General features: G+C 39.3%; 1 protein-coding gene across 4 annotated transcripts in view; it reads left to right on the plus strand.

Moving 5' to 3' along the window:
* The window catches only part of Synpr (synaptoporin), a 300697-nt gene that overhangs the window by 131359 nt on the left and 150865 nt on the right, over nt 1-18473 (plus strand). Inside the window, exon 1 of one of the 4 annotated variants that reach the window (XM_074044118.1) lies at nt 7639-8046. The exons of the other annotated variants lie outside the window; for them this stretch is intronic. Coding sequence (XP_073900219.1) covers nt 8023-8046 — 24 coding nt within the window. The 5' untranslated portion in view covers nt 7639-8022. Of the gene's footprint in view, nt 1-7638; nt 8047-18473 lie in introns of those variants that run through there. 4 annotated transcript variants of the gene reach the window in all.

The raw sequence follows: 18473 nt of genomic DNA on the forward strand, positions 1-18473 counted from the left end.
GATTTTTCACATGCTCACCATTGTAGTTAAATACATCATAGTAATTCAACATTACTTATTCAATAATACAGCAAATATGTATTGGACATTATTTACATATCAGTCCTCATTAGGTTCCTGGCTTGTGCAGATAACTCAGAAAGATTCTAAGTTCCTTTTGAAAGGTAACATTTTATCTTGTTCATCCCTGTATACCTAGAATTTAGTATGTGCCTGATGTGTAGCATATATTCTAAAAACAAATAGTTAGAGGAGTGGCTGAAGTGGTAGTGTGAAGCCTTGAGTTCAAACTCCAGTACCACTGAAAAGAAAAAATTGTAGAACTGAAATCTTTAGGCTTTCACTTCTAAGGTTAACAAAGTTCTCAAAGATTTGAAAATTGTTCTTGCCTTTGGGAACATGAATTCCTTATAGGCTTTAGTTGTAATATATAAAATGCATGCCCAATCTCTCCTAGGTCAAAGTCTCTTTAGGTCATTGGAGGAGTTTCTAACAGAACTCAGCCCTCCATTGGCATGAGATTCTTACGGGAATGAAAGCATAAGATTAATCGGCATTTAATAGATCTGGAATAATTATCTGAGGTCTAGACCCCATGAATGGACTTGCAAGAATCCATGAACTGCCTGCCATTAAATGTCTGAAAGAAGCAACTAACCACTATCCTATTACCCAAGCTGAGTAGACTGATCAGTGAACTGTAAATACTCAGAAATGCTAATACTCAAACCATTTTCAACAAATATTTATTTGCCTCAAGCCATATGTCTTCTGCATTCCCATGCTTTTCTACTCCCAAATGTCTCAATGATGCTTCTATACTCCTTGGGAAAATTCTGCTAAATCTTTCTAAATAGGGCATGGGTTTTCCTTTCCTCTCCCAAAACAGGACAGCCTCTTTCCTCTGTAGAAAAAATGAAAGAGCATGTGTGTCATCTTCATGAAACAGGTAGAAGCTAGAAAACAGTATCGCAATGGTCACTATTGTTATGTAGAGAATGCTTGCTGTGCACTTAGCACTTAGTATGGATTAGTTTACAGTAACTGATTTTATAGCTGAGGGCATGTGACAAGACCACATAAGTAAGAGACAGAGCTGGAAATCACATCCACCTGTTTGCATTGCTCTGGTTCCAGGAAGGAAATAGGTGGGATGATGAAACTGAGGGATTAAGAAGAATTTTAAAAAGAGATGATTAAGAAGAGATGGAAAAGGTTTAGGTAAAACAAGAAGGGATGGTGCAATTATAGTACCTATGGGATAGAAACTGAGAGGAGCGGTTACCACCACAGGCTTGAAAGATGAAAGATAGGGGTGAGGAGGAGTTGTATGGAGGATACTTCACAGCCCTTGTATCCTTCATTAGAGGAACACAGCCAACTTACTGACTCCTCAAGAGGGACCAAGGGAATACATGCCCTGATCTCAGTCTCCTCTTACCCTCTACTCTCTCAGCAGCACCTCTCACTGTGATGCCTTCATGAGGTCATGTGGTCCATTCAGGTCATCCTTCTGAGTAAGAGTAGGAAGGAAAGTGGCGAGGGGCAAACAAGAGCTGTCCAACACAATACCACCCAAAGGGGAGTATGGTTCACTGTGATTATTCTGCCTACATGATTCTGTCTGTCCCTAACTCAGCAAATAGTCATTGCTTATCTGATTTCTATTTTTCACTTTGCTCTGGACTGAGAATACAGAGCCAAATAAGATATTACCCTGCCTGTGAAGAACTTAAACTTTTGTTCAGAGAAGGTGTTTTGAACATTTTTGGCTTGCTACTTTAGTATTATTTTGTCTCCTTTGACCTCCCAGGCACAGCTTCATTTTCACAAGTACCCCAATTTTTCTCAGTCATGTTCCATTGTATTTCTTAGCTTCTCTTGCTTGCATGATTTTTTCTCTGTGTTCAGCTTCTGTGTGGTATTCTGTTAGCCTTGAACTCTACCAAGGAAAGCTAATGATCTAAAAAATGTTCAAGTGTTATTGATATTATTTTATTTCATTAGGTATTTCAAAACGAAAAGAGACAAAGATGGAGAGGAACATTCTTCTCTACCAAAGAAATAAGAGATAAGAAGGATATAAAGTTCTGCCTTGACTCTATATACCTAACTCACATCCGAATAAATTGCATTTTATCCATGCTAGTAGCTGTGCTCAGTCAGAGGAAGGAAGGCATCATTAAAGATTTCAAGGTTGTTCCATAAGTGGATCGAATGTAAGTGCTTTCATTGCTCTAGCTTGAAAGAGTTGAAATTGTTCTTAGAGCAAAATGTACGAACCTTAGCTAACCCCCTTGGTCATTTATTAGTATGGCCAGAGCAGTCTTATCTTTGATTCCTTCCCTTCCCCCACTGCAATGGAGAAATCCACATGGCTCTGGAATTTTGCTATTCAGTACGTGCTAAATGCTTAGAAAGCTAGGCCTCCTACTGTCTAACCCTAAACAGACAGGCCTGAAAGGACCCCTTTTGAGAGGCAGATGTTTAGAGTAGAAACTCTAGGGGTAAGGAACTGTTGCATTACCAGGAGGCAGGTCCACCAAAGGGGGGACATTCCATTCAGGGGGAAAAAAATTCTTTTGAAGTTGTCAGAAGGCCTCACTCAGTTGGAAGATAGGAATTGAAGATCTGACCATATTGGAAATTAGCATTGCTAATGAGATTTTCAGAGAATCACAGATTATTTTAATCTACTTAACTTTCTCTATAAATACTCAGAAAACACTGTACATCTATTTTTAATAGTCTAATAATGGACAAATGTTATTTCTAAGCAGTTGCAACAGTGTTAATATCATCTTCAAACAAGAGTCATCAAATAATGGCATTATGCTTTATTTTTGTCAGTTCCAGTTCCATGACAGAGAAGGATAGTCATCTGTCTGAACTGTCTGATCAATTGGAGGTCTAAGCGGCTAGCTGACAAGACTATTTCTTCTCTAATGACTAATGCACAGGCAACTACCTATCCCAATATCAGCCCCTCTATGTGGGCCTAGGAGAACTGAACTCTGGGAACCCAAGTATTTAAGAAATAACCAATTGGAATGATTTACAAAAGGGGCTTCTTTCTTTATTTTTTATTTATTTATTTATTCTTCTTTTATTCATATGTGCATACAATGTTTGGGTCATTTCTCCCCATTCCCCCAACCCCTTCCTTCTCCCCCCTACCCTCTTGCTACCAGGCAGAAACTATTTTGCCCTTATCTCTAATTTTGCTGAAGAGAGAGTATAAACAATAATAGGAAGGACCAAGGGTTTTTGCTGGTTGAGATAAGGATAGCTATACAGGGAGTTGACTCACATTAATTTCCTGTGCATGTGTGTTACCTTCTAAATTAATTCTTCTCAAACTAACCTTTTGTCTAGTTCCTGGTCCCCTTCTCCTATCGGCCTCTGTCATTTTAAAGTATTTGCATTAGTTTCTCTACATTGAGGACAAGAAATGCTATCTAGTTTTTTGGGTGTCTTACCTATCCTCATACCTCCCTTGTGTGCTCTCGCTTTATTATGTGATCAAAGTCCAATCCCCTTGTTGTGTTTACCCTTGAGCTAATGTCCGCATATGAGGGAGAACATACAATTTTTGGTCTTTTGGGTCAGGCTAACCTCACTCAGAATGATGTTTTCCAGTTCCATCCATTTACTTTCGAATGATAAGATTTCATCCTTCTTCATGGCTGCATAAAATTCCATTGTGTATAAATACCACATTTTCTTAATCCATTCATCAGTAATGGGACATCTTGGCTGTTTCCATAACTTGGCTATTGTGAGTAGTGCTGCGATAAACATGGGTGTGCAGGTGCCTCTGGAGTAACCTGTGTCACAGTCTTTTGGGTATATCCCCAAGAGTGGTATTGCTGGATCATATGGTAGATCAATGTTTAGCTTTTTAAGTAGCCTCCAAATTTTTTTCCAGAGTGGTTGTACTAGTTTGCATTCCCACCAGCAGTGTAAAAGGGTTCCTTTTTCCCCGAATCCTTGCCAACACCTGTTGTTAGTGGTGTTGCTAATGATGGCTATTCCTACAGAGGTGAGGTGGAATCTTAGTGTGGTTTTAATTTGCATTTCCTTTATGGCTAGAGATGGTGAGCATTTTTCATGCATTTTTTGGCCATTTGAATTTCTTCTTTTGAGAAAGTTCTGTTTAGTTCACTTGTCCATTTCTTTATTGGTTCATTAATTTTGGGAGAATTTAGTTTTTTGAGTTCCCTATATATTCTGGTTATCAGTCCAAAAGGGGCTTCTATCATCTTTGACATGGCTTTCTCTTAAATAATAGGACACTGAAGTCTGCAGCCATTCCAGAATGTTCCCTGGATGAGAAGGCAAAGATAGTCTATACCACTAATATGAATGAATCAGCTGCATTGTCTATCTGTCCTGCATTTCAAGGCTAAGTCCTTCAATAAACTTAGGTTTCTTTACCACCACCACAAGTGTTACTTGTTCCCATTTGACTCATTGATTAAATCATTCATTTACTTATTATATCTGTTGAATAGCTACTATGTGCCAGGTACTCTCCTATATCCTGAGGAAATGTTCTCCTAAATGCCTCTTGAGTTTGTAGACGTTATCTCTTAGAGAACAGCGATAATAGTTAAATGAGCAAATAAATAAGAGTCTATTAGACAATACAAAGTGCCAGAAAAAAAAAAAAGAAACCATAACCACACCCACCCACATACACACACACACACACACACACACACACACACACACACACACACACAAATATGGGATAATGTAAAAAGCAGAGCTGACTGGAGGTAGGAGAAATTTTTCCAGATTAGGTGGTCAGGGAAAAAGGAGCCTCTCTGTAGCAGAAAATAGAACTAAGACTCGAATGATAAAGAGACAGAAGGAAAAGGTCTGAGGAAAGAATGTTCCAAGCAGAAGCAACAGTAAGTGAAAAGGCATATAATAAGCCAATGTGGTTGAAGGAAAGGGTTGGAACTGGATAAAATCAGATAGGTAAATGGAGACAGATCACAAGGCTTTGAAGGTACAGTAAAGAGTTTAGGGTTTCCTTCATGCCTCCTGGAAAATGATTTCTCTTTTTCCTCAGAGGAGTGAAAGGAGCTGATTCATACCCTAAAATGGTCACTGTGAGTAATATCTGGAGAGTGACTTACAGGAAATAGAGTGGAAGAAGTGAGACCTATTGGGAGTTCATTGTGGTGAGAGGTGATGGGGTGGGGCAGTAGCAGGCAAGACTTTAAGAATGGAATGCTTTAACAGGAACACCCCATAGGGCAGGAGAAGCTAACCCAACCAGATTACCACTCTACCTATCAGCCCTAGAACCTCAGTTAGTGAAGTTGGCCCAGAAAGCCCTTTCAAGATTATTCAGTGATAATCCTTCAATTTAAACATGAGAAAAACTGAAATACAAACCAATTCAGGGACATACCCAAGGCCAGGGAGCACAACCTTAGCAAACTCATGACTGAGCTCACACCTCTTTTCTTCTCACATGATAAAAGCATGCCAAAGTCCACACAAAACAGGGTCTGGGCATGGATCTTGTTGGCCTGGTTAAAGCCTGTGCCTATAACAGGGTTTCCCAATCTCGATGGTTTGAATCCACATGGTGGGAAGAGCTGAGGAGCTATTGGAGTATCCATGTATCATGTATGGATTAGTCACATGCTGTACACTGAATAAATAAAAGCACAAGGGCCACCATGTGTGGTTACAGGATGAAGAGAGCATCAGACTAGGGACTAGGTTTAAATCTTAGCTTTTTGCCAATTATTGACTGTGTGCTTTAAGATAAGCCACTGAACTCTTTGGGTCTTGTTTAACTCACCAGCCAATTTGAATAAAAACAGTAACTTTTTTGTTCTATGAGGTACAAATAAAGTGATTTACCAAGAACAAAATAACTACTTAGCATAGGACCTGGCAGAGTACGTATTCAAGAAGTGCTTATATTATTATGTGGAAGAGTTTCCTTTTTTACTTGAGATGGAACTCTTGCTATTCAAAGCCCACAAGAATTACTCACTGTCCACCCTGAAGAGCTAAAGTATGGTTCTCGTTCTGGGTGCCTTGCTGAGAACAGGAACCTCCTTAATTCTAACACTGTTCCCTGCAGGAGCTGTGGCCTTCAGCACAAAGATGTCATTCCTTCTGTCAATCCTTGATTCAGTTATTCTACAAATGCCTATGGAGTGCTGACTTCAGTGCCTGGTGGTTCTCAGGTTCTCAGTCTTTTTTCTGCCTCACCTCTGTTCACTTGCTTAATTTACTCCCCTGAGTGAGTAGTTTCTCTCATTGAAATGCAGTGACCTTTCCGTAAGCAGGTCAGAGGGGTGATGGGGAGGGGTTCCTCTTAGAATTTTAAAGGAACCACAGAGTACATACAGATGAAGAGTTTTAAGTACCATGAAGGCTTATGCACAAGGAACAAGCAGATCACAGGAGGAAGAGGAAGAAAAGGAGGAGGAGAAAGGAAAGTAAGCTTGAAAGCATTTCCTTGTTTATTTTTCATTTCTTCCCCATATCTCTCCACCAACAGCATTGTCAGGTTAGTGTACCCATTTTACAGAGAGCAAACTAAGGCTTTGAGACCCTAAGGGGCTTTCCAAGTCACATGGCCAGTGAATGGCAGGAATGGAGAACCAGGACTAGACTGGGTTGCCTGACTACTTACCATGGTTTTGTTTGTTTGTTTGGTCCTGCACTCCTCTCCCCATTAACTGAAGAAAGGGAGTAAAGGACAGATGATGGTGATAATTACTGTACGGTGGTGATGTTGGTGGAGGATGGGAGAAAGAGATAGAGATAGGGAGACACAGAGACCCAAACAAGCAACACTCTCCTATAAAAATGGATACATTCTGGACTGATACCTACTTATTAAAAACATGGTAGCCTATGTGAATTTCCACTGAACCATAACCAGCTGCACGAATGAGAAAGCAGAGGGGCCCTGGTCAGCCAGACACTACTCCTATACTGAGTGGGGCCCTCAATTGGGGCAGAGAGGGGATAGCATGCAGGTTTCCCCTCCCTGTGCTGTGGTATAGTCCATGGGGAGAAATCACCCTTAGGACGCCAGTGTGAACAGAGTCTGCCACCTGTGGCAGCTTTTCCACAAATGTGGTGCTTATCCCTCAAACACGTTCCTTGAGGGTGCCATGATTTTAGCTCCTTCAATAAGTGAAACTCAACTCCTTCCTACAGATGAAAAAAGATCTAAGTCAATTTTAAACCTCTGATTTTTGAGATTTTACAGCAGGCTTTAACTAACACTCATGTGATGAATAAGCACCCAAGTTATAATTTGTCCCTTCCTCAGTCACCAGAGCCTGAAAATCCTGTCTTCAGTACCATCACCTTAATGATTATTTATGGACAGAGTATGAATTTCCCAAACGGAGATCATGCATAATACCCATGCATTTCAATAAAAACGAGGGCAATTAAAAAAAAAACATACTAACATTTACCTAATCTATGCAAATCTATTCATAAGGATTTTATGAAACCACTGCTTCCCCCTGTCCCTCCACACTCAAAATCTTGGCTGCCTTTCATCTCCCAGTTTGTTTTTTAGCGCTGTGGTTGAGAGAGGAGGGGGCTCTCGGAGTACAAGGGGATTGGTGCCTCTGCTCACAATGCAGCATGCTGGTGCAAGGCAGTCCTGCACTTCCAGTTGTGAGCACAGCCAAGTGTAGGAGCTTACCATGATGGTAACCACCTCCCCACAAAGCAGGCAGCATTTCACCAGAGGGAAGTATCAGGTTCCTGGACTCGGCTGTGGGTTGTCACTGTCTAGTAATATGACCGTTTTGCCATCTCTCTGCAAATAAGACAGAAGCTGCTACCTGATTGGTATAACATCTCACTTTCCCTCTGCATTGATTTTCTTGTTCTCCTCCTTTGCTTCATAAGAAGAGGGACAACTGGCTGGTGCTGTGGACAGAGAAGCTTTATTTTTAGTATGAGACAATCTCTGTTTTCTTTCAGGAGAGGAAAGTTGGATTATCAATTCTTTTGTAAATGTGTATGGTGATATTTGCTCCGGTAAGTTTCTATCTCTCTTGATTTACAGCTGGCTGTGTGTTTATGTATTTGTGTGTGTATTTGCATAAGTACATATGGGCTCTACACTTTTCTTTCTAAATATGATTTTTGAAATCTTTACTGATAATTTTCTTTTTACTTTGCTTTCTTTTACTCATACGCTTAAGCAAAGGAGACTGGGTTTTGTGAGTATGATGCTTACATTAGCTGTCGAAGTATATGCTGGTTTTTTTTTTTTTTTAAATATAGTAAGGAAACTATTTAAGCAAACTTACATTGGGCTTTATAAAAAGCATAATGTCATTCTACTCCAGCCTTCCTTTGAAGTATTTAATGTCCTAATGTACATTCATTGTGCAACAAACTGCTTGCCATTTTAATTAAAGTTTCTTCTTCAGTATTACAGTGGGACTGTATTGAACTCCATAAATAGCTACCAAATATTGTGTGCTAATTTTATAAGATCTTTTACCAACATAAAATGAATGAGATGAGATTTCCCCTACAAACTGTGACACACACCTTGAAGAGAACTGAATTTCTATATAAAAAGTATTCAGAAATTAAAATAAATGTCTCACATTCCATGAAAAGCTTGACCCAAGTGGCTGTTGCTTCTCTTCTGTCTTTCTTTGCACTGTATTTGTGCCACCATCTGTCAAATGCCCAGCCCTGGCTCTGGTGCTTCCTTCCCTATCTGAACGTAATCAGGAGAAAAGTTGCTGTTATTAAATTCAAACTAATTCAGAATACCTGTCTGGTCACCTCTGCTAATAATGGCTTCTAAATGTATTAACTGGTTAACTGCTTTCTTTCTTTTTTTTTTTTTTAGAGAGTAAAAGATGGTCTGAATTCTTTCTTGTTAATTCAAAAGTCTAGGAGAGAATCTATTAATACAATTATACAAGACAGCTGATAAGGTGATTAACTAATTTTGCTAATGGAAACAAACTGATGCTTTAATCTTCCCTTTTTGTTATACAATCAACAAATCTGCATACCCTTTTTCATGTTTATAGTGAAAGTGAAAGGCACCATTGATTGTGAAGTGAGAAAGGCTGACAATGTTTCAGAGATTTTTAAAGTAAAGTTGGGAATTTTGCACATGTCTACAGTTCTGAGGCATAAATTCTTTTCAGGCATAAATTATGAAAAATAACAATTTGGCAGAGGCTGATACTGTTCTCAGGGCATCGCTATGGATATAGTAAGGTGTGTTTGGGAAAGTCAGTACTGTCCCCTGCTCTCCACTGCCTTAGGACATCCTGCAACTCACACACTCTTTCAACACTGAAATGAAACTACACATTCTGACAAATAGATTTTGATTAATCTAGCTCAGTCTCAAAAGTAGATCAATCTCCCAAACCTACCTAAAATTTTATACTGCCTTGTTATTTGTCCCTGTTGGAACCAAGTATCCCTAGGTAGAACCAAGTGTTCTTTAGAGGTATTATATTAGAAAAAATAAGCATTAACTTTTATCCTTGAGCTATACCAGTTACTGCTAAGTGAACTCACCAGCATTGAACAGCCCTGTCCCCTCACAACACATGCATTGGACTTCCCAACCTCCCTTAATATTTTTGGTTATCATTCTCCTTTCAAGGCTAGTTGCAACGGGGTGTATGTTAAGTCATTAACTGTAAGTGCAATTACCATCAGATAATATAAATTAATGAAGATAATATAAATTAATGAAGTTTGACTGGACGGCATCCTGCATGTATTTGTCATTTCCTCCAGTCTGCTAGCTTAGAGATGAACTAGGGTTTCAGTGCTGTCAGACCCCCTGACATAGAAAGGACAGTATATCTGTCTCTTAAAGAAATCAGGTCCCTTAATTTGAGTTAGGGCAATGTGCACAGTCTTTAAATGTATCACTTCTGAGAAGTCCAGAAAGCCCTTCCAGAAAATAGTGGTAATGTATTCTGAGAAATAAAACTCTCTGCCATTTGAGGGAAAATAATGAAGGGATTTAAATTTATTTTCTCAATGAGATCATCTATTCTTTTTTAGCAAAACAAAAAAGAATGGTTGTTTCCACAATATGCCTGGCACTGTGCTGATTATTCTACGTGGCTTATCTCCTTTAATCTTCACAATCACTCTCAGAGAGAGATAACTGTCTCCCCATTTCACAGATGAGAAAATTAGGATGGGCAAGGATGCTATTTGCTTGAGAAAATGCAGTGATCCAGACAAGATTCAGAACCAGTGGCAGGTTCACCTCAGAGTTAGGCTCTTTGTTGATCCCTGCTGTCAAAGATTCACTTTGTCAGTATAACCTGTAACAGACTTCTAGATGGGAATGATTTGCAGGGACTTCAGAGAACACACCATATTTTCTTTAGTATCTTCCCCTCTTCTAACACCGCAGAAGCTCCTTGTTCTCACACTGTGCCTTTGTAACTCCAAGCTAATTATGTGTTTCAAGCTGAAGAATGTATGCTTTATTGCCACTCAATTTGTGCAGCTATCAAGATGTGGCTATAACAAGTGAGCCAGCCTAAGATGACAGAGTATGCAGAAGTGGCAATATTAAGGTAGCATTTAAATTGATCAAAAGAAATCTCTCTCTGACTTTCAATTTTTTTTAACATAAAGTCAAAATAAAGATTCCACAATAGTTTAAAATTATCAATATCTCAAGGAATCTGGATTTTCATAAATGCAAAATACAAAAAGCAATTCCAGGTGAATTGACATACACATGCAGAACTTTATGGAATTTTCACCTTCCTTTTCTTCACCTCCATGATTTTTTCTTCACCTCCATGATTTTTTCTTCCTATTCATTAGATCGCTGGAAAGAGCTGAGGTGGCACTTCAGGTAGAATATTGCAAAGCATCACTACCACCCAGGTAATTAAAAAATGAACACAGCTGCCGATAAGGAAGCTGAGAAGCATGACAGAGTCAAAATCCCAAGTGCTCAAATGCATTTCTTTGCACCTGAGCACTGAGCTATCCATTTGAAATCCATTTGAACCAATAAAATTCAAATGAATCTTCTAGGGTAAAAATGCAACTAACGTGGAATCAATACGTTAGAAATTTCTCAAGCGGCTGGTTTTGGACAAGAGGTAGGGCTCACCAGTCATGGTAAATTTAGGAAATGCTGCATTTTCTTCTCATGAGAGAGAAATTATGAGAGGATTATGGTGATGAAAATGTGACTGGAAGATTAAACCTAGCTCAGGATATCTTTGTTATATTTTGCCAAAACCCAGAAGGATCTAAGAAAACAAACACACAAAAAATACCCAGCACAAATTGGGAGCAACAAGAGTCAAGCTTTGAAGTAGTTATCACAATACTGACTGTGATTTGCTGTGTCTAATAAGCAATAGTTTTGAGCCACTGCTTATGTAGACACCTAGTTGACTAAAAAGTTCAGAGTGCAGTACACAGTAAAATATGTTTCCAAATTGATAGTCATTTGTGTCAGAGGCAAGCTGGGTAACTTATTGATTCTGCATTACCTCTTTTCCTTTTCTTGAAAAATAAATCATAATTGGATGGTTTAATCAGAAAGTGTGGTATTATAGCCAGTACTGATAAAGAAATTTAAATCAATTTGCTGTTCCCAAGAGTATTTGTGAGGGTTCTAAATACACTGAGAGACACCAAATGAGACCTTTTGCCTTAATGAACTATGTTGTGCTCAGCCACAGTGCTCATCAAATACCAGCTATCTCTTACAACTAATCTTAGAGATCAGTTTTCAGTCTACCTTCTGCAGATAGGTAACCAAATACCAATAAATAACAATAGAAAGTGTATCCCATCTGACCTATGCTTCCTTCTGTCCTTCCTTTGGCTATGGTATATGTACTTAAACATATTGATTATTAAATGCTTAAAACCAATCTATTAAATATGGAGAAAGGAGCTAGTATAAAGATTTAATGATGTTGGATTAGTCTTGAATACATCATCAAACAAGCTTTAGACTAGGTGCAAATAGAGCTGGTGGTCTTGTTACATATTCACATAAGAAAATAGAGTTAGTGACGATTTTGAGCCTGAAAATAGCACAGGAAGTACTAACTCCTCTAGGAGAGGCTCTTAGTTAATAATGTATCTTTGGATGTTTGAAGAAAAGGAATGAGTTCAAAGTGGAAACACCTCATGTCTCCACTCTGCAGACATGAGGATGTCTAATGGATGTGCATAATTAATACAGTGATCATTTTTAACACAGATTCTAGCCAAAAGTACTAACGGAAAATTGTTCAGAGGCAACTCTAAATACATTCCACTATAGTTTCTGGAAAGCTTATTCCCAGCGCAGGGCAATCATTTGCTGGGGAGCTTTAGGTTGGCCAGTGTAAGTGACTCATCATGGCATATGGCTCTTTGGGGGAATAATGTGTTGGATGTAAAAAGTTTCTATTGATAGTCCCCATGTGTCTTACTCAGTCCTGCTTATAGAATCCTTAAATCTTCCCAATTACCACACACTGTTGTAGATTTCTCTCTCTCTCTCTCTCTGGCAAAGATACACAAATATTTTAGGCCTGGTTATATTTCTGGTAAAACATGACCTTCAAAACATTTGTGTCTAGTATCAACTGTTACTGTTAGGAATTTTTAAGTTGTGATATTGATATCCACTTCGCAATGATGACCCACATACCATAGGCTTTGGATCTCCACAGGGGTAAAGTGCACACATTTTTTTTCAAAACTAGTAGCATTTGAACTACCTTTATATCAAACTGAATGGTAAAGGCAAAACAATTTTTTTTAACTGGAGGCAGATTTGAGGGAAGGGTTGGAGTGCTGACTTCACTAGGTTTTTCTTTCATTTAACAAATATTTGAGGATGGCTACCATGTGCCAGGCATTGTGAGAGGTGGGGTGATGGACAAACAGTTGTACTATCTGCACTCACAAAACCAAGTGCCTTCATTTTCCATTTTCTCACCTAAGCTTAATTTCTATTTCATGGCCCAGAATGTGTCTTCTTAAAGGCATAATTGAGCTGTTCTAGTAAGACATTTGCAGGAAATATGTGCTTTTGGTCTCATCTGTTCATGCTCAGTGGAGGAACAAGAGTGATTCCATTTATTTACTGATGTGATTACTGTCTGCTGAAATGGAGTGGTTTGAAGGGGGAGCTGAAAGAGGTTTTGTAAGTGCTTGGGTCTTGTACGCATTGTTTATTGCTCCCAGACATTTTCAGATTGGATGCATGATGCTCATTCTTGCCCAGTGTTGGGAGAAGAAAAAAAGGGGAGAAGCTTAGAAAGGACAGAAAAATAAAGAAGATAGTACAGTCAACTGAGAAGGTGCCTTGACTTTCTCTGGAAATCTGAATTAGATCTAACTTGTATTATCTAGCTTCCTGTTGATGCTCATTCACTCATCCACTTATTCAACAAACACATTTATATACTGGGAGTCATCTTTATACCAAGCACAATGCTAGATGCTAGGGCACAAGAATAAACAAGGTGTACTTGTCTCTACTTTTCGAATGCATGGGACCTGTAATAGACCAAGATTTTTAACATTGCTGTGGGGGGCTGCTTTATGCTCTGTGGGAAGTTTAAAAGCATTCTTGGCCTCTACCCACTAGATGTCAGTAGCAACCTCCACCCCAAGTTGTGACAACCATAATTACTGCCAGACATTGCCAAATTGCCCCCATATGAGCAGAAAACCACTGCAAAAACTTGATAATTACTATCAGCTTTGAGCAAATCTTCCCATCATATTTTTACTCTTCATCTTTTCAGATACTGTACTGCACAGTTTACAGCAGGATTTTTTTCCTCCAAATATGCTGGTACAGCTTGCCTAATAAAGGCAAGTAAGACATCTTTAAGTATTCTTACTATTATTAGCCCTCACCACTGTGTAGTACTTTGCCACTTCAAGTGGCTTACATTATCTTATTTGATTCTAGCAATCAACAAATGAGGCAATACTAAAATATTAACACTTTTAGCAAATGAGAAATGATGAACATTTAGAATGGCTATCAAATTCTTACAGCTAATCATGGATTCATACTCCAGTGTCTGAACTAAAATTCCAGTGTTTTTGTACAAAATAACAACATTTCATGAGGTTGTTGAAAGCACTTTTTTTTCTTTAAGTCTATTTTGGACAATAAAAGCAGTCCAGCAGTGAACAGAGGCAGGGGCAATGGAGTTCTACAGGCATGGCTTTCTTACTCAGCACTTACTAACTGGGTGGTTTGGGATTGTCTGCTTATGCTTTCAGAGTTTCCTCAGTAGCTCAGGAGATGTAAGTGTTGCAGATGAAGCTCAGTGAAAGAGCACTTGTCTAGCATGGGCAAGGCACTAGGTTCAATCCCCAGCAGTGCCAGAAAACAAAGAGTTCAGGGATGTAGAAGTGATATGTTGCAAAACCCACAAGAAGCCCTAGAGATCAGTCCAGCTCAGACCTGCTGTATGAGTCAATAACCCAGCAGAAAACAGATGACACTGTCAAACTATCTGACTTCTTACTGGTGACCCCAAAACACTGAAACTTAATTTTTTTAAGCCAGGAATCAGAAGCCCAAAGAGATGAATTGACTTTTCCCAAGACCCTAAAGTGAGTTTGCTTCAAAAGAAAAGCAAAAGCAGAACTCAATGTTCTTCCAGCCCAATAAACTAAAGAACCATTTCAAATGAAGGAAGGTGAATTTATGGATCTGGCACTACCAGAAATGCACGTTTCAGAGTCTAAGCAGATGTCTAGGTGCCTGAGATAGGTCCCTAGTTTCTTAATTGGGTACACCCACTCATCTTTGGGGGTTTGTTTAGCCAAATCTCAGCTTCATGAATAGCTACTGAGACTCAGTGCTCTCAGCAGCACAGTCTACATGAAAAGCACGGGCAAAGGAAGGTGTGGTTTGCAACAGTGCTCGCCACAGCTGCTCCCAAACGTGGACAGATGTAGGGCTTTTCCAGGGTGAGACCCACCCTGTATGTACATGGGCCCATATTCTTGGTTTTCTGATGGGATCTTAAAGGGTATCAGTAATTGCAGTGAGAGTAAATAGGTCCAAATCCTGGTTCTATGACTTAAGAGTATGCATGGCCATAGATGATGTGTCTACTCTCTCTGGACCTTCTCTTTTCATCTGTAAAATGGAAGTAATGAGTTCCCTCCCACAGTTATGGAGAAGATTGCTGCACAAATGAGATGGGAAAGTCCTTTTGAGACTGTGTGTGCCTTGACAATAGTGTCATTATGTCCTCCTCTGTGTAGTCAAAGTCCATTTTGCTATCAGTTTTCATTGCATGCCCTAAGTGAGTGTGTGAGGTTATGGGAAATTGTTTCCCAAGTCTACCAGGAAAGGGCAATAGTTATGGATAGCTCTAAAGTAGTCTGGAAATGCTTTGATGGGTCATTCTATCTCAATGGAAGATTTATGCTACATTATAAATTGGAAAGACAAAGTATCAACACTCAAGAATAACGAATAAAACCAAGTACAATATGAATAAAGCCATTCCCTAAGATCAGCATAAGGAATGCTCCTGAATTTTCCTTTCTCCTTCCTTAAAACCCTTCTGTCCCATCAGTCCTGGTGTAACCCATTTGTCGTATAATCAGTGGAAGGGAATGGCATGACCTCAGACCTCAGCCCATCACCTGAGGCTTTGTGACTTCAATCCTCCCCTCTCACCACATGATCCCAGAAGCTTCTTGGGGGAATTGACAAATCATGACTCTCTCCTCCCCAAGGACAAAAAGCTCAGGGAAAACCTCACTGCCTGCCCCAGGTTCCTCATTAGCCCCTACTTCAGGAAATTCAAAGGTTGCTCATTTCTCATGTTTTATTTACCAAAGCATCTCCTGACACATTTGATCAGAAAATTCAGTTAGCTCATATTTTTTTTTTCTCAAAGACCATACCTCTTCCAAGCTCCTTCCCCTTAGTTCACCTCTTCCCTCTGACTGGTATTTTTAAACTCTGCATCCTCTGAGCTTAAAAGATGCCCTTATTGACCTCCCCAGACCAGTTCTCTGATATAATTTTTTCTCTTTTTCCCATTGCCTTTACACTCACAGAAAGTGTTTCTGACACTTTCCTTCCTGTGAGTCTTTTCAGGAGGGCAAGAATGTTTTCTTATTTATTTGATCTTTCATTCAATTACACTCATTCATTTGTTCATTCTTCATTCATGTATGGATTCTATTATGTTTGTTGAGAGGCAACTGCATGTCAGGCACCATGTTAGGTTTGAGATATCAAGGTAACTAAAACTCACACAATCCCCAGTCTGACAAGATTTATAGTCTACTGAAGGGAGAGTCCATTTAAAAATCTCTCAAAAGCTGACCAAAGCAAAGTATACTCCCAGTGAAGATGCAGTGGGAAACCCCTTTGAACACTGACTTAGGAATTAATAATGAAAGACAGGACTGTAAAATAGGTACAGTGTGGGAGGGACACTTGTGGGAGGGGAGAGAGTGAATGGAGGAGATGAAAGTGAAGGGTATATGGTTAATGGGCTTCATATACATATATGAAATAGAACAATGAAACCTCTTGCTTTAAGTGAGGTGGTGAGAGGGTGGAGGAGGGGAGATGGTGGGGATGGTCTAACCAATGTACAAAGCCTATTCAGAATTGTCACAATGAATCCCCCCATACAACAAACATAGTCTAATAAAAGTTTTAAAAATCACTCAAAAGTGATTTAATTACCATTGTAGTAAGTGCTAAATGTAAAAGCTAAGCCATCTTGGGTACTAATTACATGACAGACATGGCTCCAAATGGTTTATGCATATTAATTTATTTAATCCTCATAACAGCATTTTGAGGGAGTTAAAAGAGGAAAGGATTAGAGCCCATAAAATCTGAAGGGCATCAACTTCTTTAGAAAGTCCAGAACTACTCAAATGAGGAAAAAATGCTAAGAGCTCCTATAGCTACCAGCCTTACTATTTGTGTGGCACTGGGCTCTATTCCTCACAAGCTTGCACCATCTCAACATCACTGAGAGGAATCACAGTAATTATTTTAAGGATGTAGAGATTCTGAGCCACTTGTCCAAAGTCACACAATTTGTAAGCAGTGACTCTTAGATGTATTTGACCACAGGTCTAGGTTCTTTCCCACTATGCTAGCCTGCAAAAAGCTGATAAGAAACATTGTCCGTAGTGGAGGGGGAGGGGACAAGAGAATGACTGAACATGTATCTGAGTATGAATGATTCCTGGAGGTAATGTGGAATTTTCTAGAGACTAAGAGTACTGAACTCTCAACCTGCAAGCATCTTTAAGCATCAAAGTCAGTGCCTACAGCTTCCCATTTAAAACACTAGCAGAAGACAGGTAGCATTGTTAACAAGCATTGGAAGCTTGTTAGAAATGCAGACCCTCAGGTTCTGCCCCAGACCTGCTGAGTCTCAGACTCTACCTTTCCATAATCCTCAGGTGATTCTCAAACCTAGAAGTGGTTAAAACATTAAATTTCCAGGCCTGAGGGTGATGCTAACTAGTCAGTTGTTTGACCAGCCAGATTAATTTTTGTTTTGCCACTTCAGTGAGGATGACCTCACCGACAGTTCAGGAGCTCCCCACCTCCCACCCCCACAGAAGATCCTGGAAGTATTGGGAGAAAGATTCTGTAGAAGCTCTGAGTCTCTCATGTACCTCTGGAATCAGTTTTTTGTAGTGTGGTCCATGGACCACCTACGGGAATCATCTGGAGAGTTTATTTGAAATGATGTTTAGATTAAAAGCAGACTTCTCAGATTGGCAATAAATGCCAAAATATGGTGCAATAATGTCTTCACACACCAAGAAAAGAGGCTATCAGATAAGAGTTGAATATCTCTCCTGAGGTATTTATCTAAAACAAGGATGCAATAAAGACAATGCCAACCTAAATAACAATCAGAAAGAAGAGTGATATTTTGGAGGGAGTAACAAAACGCTGCAATAGGGTTATGTGAGCCATTAGCAGCCTGTGAACATATTCAAAGGTTGAGGCACAGGGATATTTTCAAAAGCAAAAAGAGGAGGGTTATTTAAGATTGAAACAATGATCCTTGCTACAAAGATTAATAGCAAGGGTGGTGCCAGTCTGAAGCTGAATAGTTACTGGGCAGACATCTTCACAGAAGTGTTTTTGTGTAAGGCTGTGGTGGCCATCATGCAAGATGGTGGTCTTGGGAGAGTATTTTGTGAGCAGGTCTTGTTGTCAAGTGTGCATGCATGAGACCCATGCTTTCAAAGCCTCCTGACATTATTCATTTTTTGGTTAGCACTTGACAGAAGGGACAGTTTTTTTTAAGTGATGCTATTTTGATTCTGAATGATTTTTATTATCATTATCAGACACACTAAATTTAATTTAAACATTGGATTAATTTCTTTTGGGGAGGAACCATCACTGAGGAATGTGTACTTTGGACTCAGCCAAACTTGGGGATCAAATGATTGCT

The sequence above is a fragment of the Castor canadensis genome, chromosome 10, assembly GCF_047511655.1.
Source record: "Castor canadensis chromosome 10, mCasCan1.hap1v2, whole genome shotgun sequence".
In the NCBI taxonomy this organism is placed as follows: Eukaryota; Metazoa; Chordata; class Mammalia; order Rodentia; family Castoridae; genus Castor; species Castor canadensis.